We start from the raw sequence: 6,339 nt of genomic DNA, 5'->3' as shown, positions 1-6,339 counted from the left end.
ATAACCCCCATCATTACGGACTGTTTATAACCCCCATCATTACGGACTGTTTATAACCCCCATCATTACGGACTGTTTATAACCCCCATAATCACAGACTGTTTAACACCTCCTACATCACGGACTGTTTATAACCCCCATCATTACGGACTGTTTATAACCCCCATCATTACGGACTGTTTATAACCCCCATAATCACAGACTGTTTAACACCCCCATCATTACGGACTGTTTAACACCCCCATCATTGCGGAGTGTTTGACACCCCCATCATTGCGGAGTGTTTCACACCCCCATCATTGCGGAGTGTTTCACACCCCCATCATTGCGGAGTGTTTCACACCCCCATCATTGCGGAGTGTTTCACACCCCCATCATTGCGGAGTGTTTCACACCCCCATCATTGCGGAGTGTTTCACACCCCCATCATCGTGGAGTGTTTCACACCCCCATCATCGCGGAGTGTTTCACACCCCCATCATTGCGGAGTGTTTCACACCCCCATCATCGTGGAGTGTTTCACACCCCCATCATGACGGACTGTTTAACACCCCCATCATTACGGAGTGTTTCACACCCCCATCATTGCGGAGTGTTTGACACCCCCATCATCGCGGAGTGTTTCACACCCCCATCATTGCGGAGTGTTTGACACCCCCATCATCGCGGAGTGTTTCACACCCCCATCATCGTGGAGTGTTTCACACCCCCATCATCGTGGAATGTTTCACACCCCCATCATCGTGGAGTGTTTCACACCCCCATCATCGTGGAGTGTTTCACACCCCCATCATTCTGGAATGTTTCACACCCCCATCATCGTGGAATGTTTCACACCCCCATCATCGTGGAATGTTTCACACCACCATCATTACGGAGTGTTTCACACCCCCATCATTACGGAGTGTTTCACACCCCCATCATCGTGGAATGTTTCACACCACCATCATTACGGAGTGTTTCACACCCCCATCATTACGGAGTGTTTCACACCCCCATCATTACGGAGTGTTTCACACCCCCATCATTACGGAGTGTTTCACACCCCCATCATTACGGAGTGTTTCACACCCCCATCATCGTGGAATGTTTCACACCCCCATCATCGTGGAGTGTTTCACACCCCCATCATGACGGACTGTTTAACACCCCCATCATTACGGAGTGTTTCACACCCCCATCATCGTGGAATGTTTCACACCCCCATCATTACGGAGTGTTTCACACCCCCATCATTACGGAGTGTTTCACACCCCCATCATTACGGAGTGTTTCACACCCCCATCATTACGGAGTGTTTCACACCCCCATCATTACGGAGTGTTTCACACCCCCATCATTACGGAGTGTTTCACACCCCCATCATTACGGAGTGTTTCACACCCCCATCATCGCGGAGTGTTTCACACCCCCATCATTACGGAGTGTTTCACACCCCCATCATCGTGGAGTGTTTCACACCCCCATCATCGTGGAGTGTTTCACACCCCCATCATGACGGAGTTTAACACCCCCATCATTGCGGAGTGTTTCACACCCCCATCATTACGGAATGTTTCACACCCCCATCATTACGGACTGTTTAACACCCCCAGAAATGCGGGCGGGTCAACACCCCCCAGAACGAGAATGGCACTCAGTAAAGTGTGTGCCTCTGCCAGGCTGAACAGTTTGCTTTGTATCCCACTGATTGGCTAGATGTTCATCCGGACCTTCTTGAAAATCGAATCTGCTTGTTCTCATCACTTACACCACTGTCCACCAAGTTTTGTCATGAAATGTCATGATATCTTTCATTTTTGGCGCCATTTCTCAATGGTGAAGAATCACTAAAAAATTCTCGTATCCGGATCCATATTCGGATCGTCACCAAAATGAAAGCAATTGGTCCGTGTCAAACACCCAACCTTTGCACTAAATTTCGTATGAATGTGTCTAACTTTTTGAGATATGCTGCTCACATATAGACAGGGATGAAAACATAACCTCCATCCACAAAACGTGGCGCAGATAATTACAGGCCGTTTAATACACCCATAATTCGATGTGTCTATTCCCGTAGATTTGGTGTATCTTAATGTGGCTTGTCATCGTCCACCTGGAGTGACAATGCCACATATTGACTTGACATTTTAGTTCACCATCTTTGTTAATATTTTATTTTATTTTCCATTGACAATCCCCCACCCTGGACCTTTGAGCCCAAAAAAAATTTTAACAACATAAAATCTCCAGTGAACCCCCTCCCCTCCCCCACTTCCCCTCTCCCCAAGTACACCAAAAGTTTTGAACTCATTTGGTTCAGAGATCCAGGGGTGCACCAGAATTCAAACGAACACACAGACCCTTCTCAAATAATTTACAGCATGATTTCAAAGGAATGTTATGGGAAAGGAACAGTTGGATTAAATTAATGAATAGCACATGAGTAGAATTTAGATTAACCGGATTGACAGTTAATTGTCATGTTTGATGGCTTTGATGTGTTTGGGGTTCAATGATCCACCTTACTGATGCTGCTTATCTTTGTTAATCCTCCTTGCAGTTTTCCTGCACAAAGAAAGTTATATTCCCACTGCGTGTGGATGACTATTCTCCACCTACGAGTGTAATTGTTGAATCTTGCAACAATCTTTCTGCAACAAACTTGCAAATTGAATCTTGAGCTTTCTGGCCTTCTCATCAATGGGTGAGATGCAAAACGTTTTCAGGTGAGTGTACTTTTTTCACCCTCATCATCAAAACGTTTTCAGATGGGGATTGCAATCCAAGCTTTTGCATCGAGACACCTTCACAGAAAAGTGTCGTTTAAAAAATATATTGGTGGGGTGGGGTGGTGGACAGTGGGGGCTTGAATTTTTATGATATTTTATTAGATCCTCGTGGAGGATCTCTAAGTCTTACTCACATTGTTGTTCTTGTGGACTTTTTTGTTTCACAGCATACGGTTTTCATCGAAACTTCCTGAAACTTGACGTATATATGTAAAAATACCCTGCGCAGACAGTGACCATCTCAGATTTTGAAAATTCATCCGAGAAGAAAAGTTATGACGTCAAAATATGTTCGCTAATGGAAATCGCCCAAAAAATTATCTCCGAAACTCGGCAAGCTTTTTGAACTCTGTTTGCAGGAATCGAACAGGGCATTAACAAAGATGAATTACCGCACAAATGAAACGTCACTATGACGTCATATCAATTTTTATGACATCATTCCTATTTTTGACTTTTTGTTTCACAACCCAGAGTTTTCATCGGATCTTCGTGAAACTTGCCATGTATATGCAGAAAGCCCACGCGCAGGCAGTAACCATCTCCGATTTTGGAAATTCTTCCAAGAAAGAAAATTGACGTCATAATATCGCCACTCATGGAAATCGCCTATACCATTATCTCCGAAACTAGGCAAGCTGTTTGAATTTTGTTTGCGGGAATCAAGCCGGGCATTAGCACAGATAATTTATCGCAAACCTGATACATCACAATAACGTCTTACTCGTTTTTATGACGTCATCATTAAGAGGACAAGGATCTTAGCTCATTTGAGCTGGTTTTGAAGGTATGAACAGAGGGAGAAGAGGCTGCTTCTGTCCAAAGCATGATGTCATGACAGAGGGTGGCATCATCTTCTTCTTCTTTCGGCTGCTCCCGTTAGGGGTCGCCACAGCGGATCATCCATTATGATCCGCATAGTGATTTGGCACATGTTTTACGCCGGATGCCCTTCCTGACGCAACCCTGGTCGCCTCTTACGACACAGGGATATGGTACACCTATTTTAACCGGGGTATACACCGGCCCAGTATACTGGTACTCATTTCGCCGACCTCGGAAGGATGACAGGCTGAGTCAACCCCCTGGTGTATTAATTCAGTGGCCCAACGGGGCTTGAACTCAGGACCTCTTGGATCCCAAGCCGCTGCCCTAACCACTGCGCCAACACCAGGCTAGAGGGTGGCATCATCAGCAAAGAAATAAAGAGGATTTTTCAGTCAGATAATTTATAAAAATCAGGAATAGGATAGGGCCTGGAACATTGCCTTTGGATACATACACCAGTCTTGACAGGGAGAGTCGAAGAAAGGATTCTGTTGGGAGCCACACATTGACTATGGGAGTGGAGGAAGTCAGTAACCCAAGAGTGGAGTTGGCCTTGGATTCCATAGGCAGACAGTTTGGAGAGCAAGGAAGGATGCCAGACTGTATGGAAAGCTTGAGATATATCCAGAGAGATGGCCCTAATCTCATGTCTGACATTGAAGACCTCCATACATTGTTGGGTGAGTAGAAGCAGCATGTCCAAGAGAGAATGACCTAGTCCGAATCTGAATTGAAAATCTGCACTGAGGTCGTTGGAGAAACGGGATGATTTCATGTCAACTGCACTTGGCTGCACCCTGTGACCTTGCTGATGATTGAAAGTAAGCTAATTGGTTTATGGTTAGTGGGATGTTTTTGCATCTCTTTTATGTAATCCGATGATGTTGGCTGACTTCCAAGCAGATGGAAGATAACCAAGGGAAAATTATAGGGTGAAAATGGCAGAGAGAGGAAGCGTAAGAGCAGCAGAGCAGATTTTTAGGACACGTGAGCTGATGCTGTCCGGTTCAGTGGTGAAGTCAGAGTCGAGGGTTGAAATAACCTGCTCTTCCTTCTCACGTGTAAAAGATACCGAGTCCAAGAGAATTTGGGTCAACAGGGAAGGATGGGCAACGAGAGTGAAGGGTTGGTGACAAGATTTGGAAAGCAAACACATAATTGAGGCATTCGGCCTTCTCACGAGCAGAGTCGGCTGTGGTGCCATTTGAAATGAGGGAAGGATGGAAGGGGAGCATATACCAGAGACTGAATTGACAAGGTGCACACCAGGTTTTAGAGGGGGGAGACAAGTTTGAAAGTTCATTTTTGAGGCTGGACAATGTTGTTTTCTGGCTTTCCTGAGAGTGGATACACACTTGTTGCGGACTTTTTGGAATCCATTGAGATTGCCTTCAGTCTAATTTGCCTTCCAGGAAGGGATGGCAAGTTTTCTTTATTCATTGTAATGATTGCTTTTTATTTTGTTATGATTAATTTTCCTCTCGTTTATCTCCATCTTACTTTTAATTCACCTTTTGTTATCTACCTGTCTACAGTGAAGTGAATTGTTGCAAAAAAAAATTTGGCCGGCTCACTTGGCTGCTCTTGGGATAGGTTTGAGGGTAGAGAGCAGCAACTGACACCAGAATCCGATCCAGGTTTCTCCTGATGACTGCTTATTCAAGTTCCTTATGATGACTCCAATACCGTATTTTGTCTTTCATTTTATTAATTCCAATAACTAATCGCCCCTCACCCCTACGCTCCCACCATGTAACAATATGATTTGTTTAACCACAAAGCTTTCTTGTGCTTTTATTACCAGATCACTGGTGCATGAAAAGACAAAACAAACTTTTCTTGTGCACACAAAATTATCTTAGTCTTGAGTTTTGTCATAATTTTACCAATAGCATCCACACCTGTGATTTACTAACTTTTAACAGGCCCACAACACAATATCACTGAAAATTATATGGCCTATTTAATATTTCAGTTTTGATATACAGTAATTAATCCAAGAATAACATAAAATTGTATCATCCAGAGGCATCAGCACTGACCAGTCATTTTTAATTTGCAATGAAATTTGTTGTTATAACATTACAGGAGGAACCAATATTAGAGATCAAGTGTCAAGAAAAAAAAGGTGATGCTGTTCATCTGTTGTGCCCACCGAGGAACAGATCTTGTTTATACATATTTTCCTTAATGTTTGTGTCTTGTCTGTCAATGATATGATCTGTTGAAACAGACTTGTGCCAAAAGCAGTGAGACATGCCAGATATTTCAATGGATATCAAATTTTCACCTTTTTAACTCTAAATTGGTTTTTGTTTTTATTTTGCAAGGAATTTGTTTTAATCCCTGACTAGCATAACCCGCGCTCTGCGCAACATGTTGCGCACAAACTCGGAAATAATATATAAGAAACCGCCGTTATGTCAAGAAGGAATTTTTGGAGTGTCAATTTCAGACCATTTCATTTTTTAAATGACTTTTTTATTATTAATTCTTCACTTTTCTGAAGTACATGAAATTAATTATGACCCTGCATGCATAAAACGCAAAGTGGGGTTAAGCAATTGGTTCACTTTGTCTGTCTGTCTACAGATGTCAGTCTATGATCGAGGAACTACTTAATTTCAATTAAATTATATATTTTGAAAATTGTAGAACATAAATCAGAACATGAACCTGCAGTTTAGCAAGACTTTGGCTCTGAATTTGGCAAATTGTAAGGGATCTCGTCCCAAGC

The 6,339-nt window shown here is 43.3% G+C and overlaps 1 protein-coding gene across 1 annotated transcript in view; it reads left to right on the top strand.

Moving 5' to 3' along the window:
• Positions 1–2,788, top strand: part of LOC147018872 (uncharacterized) — a 20,076-nt gene extending 17,288 nt beyond the window's left edge. Inside the window, exon 4 of the mRNA XM_085898996.1 lies at positions 2,546–2,788. Within this exon, the coding sequence (XP_085755122.1) occupies positions 2,546–2,665 (120 nt within the window). The 3' untranslated portion in view covers positions 2,666–2,788. The remainder of the gene's footprint in view (positions 1–2,545) is intronic.
• Positions 2,789–6,339: the final 3,551 nt, after the last annotated feature.

Source organism: Eptatretus burgeri, chromosome 10 (assembly GCF_056783735.1).
Source record: "Eptatretus burgeri isolate ZD-2024b chromosome 10, Ebu_testis_v1, whole genome shotgun sequence".
In the NCBI taxonomy this organism is placed as follows: Eukaryota; Metazoa; Chordata; class Myxini; order Myxiniformes; family Myxinidae; genus Eptatretus; species Eptatretus burgeri.
This window is presented reverse-complemented; position numbering and strand designations above follow the sequence as displayed.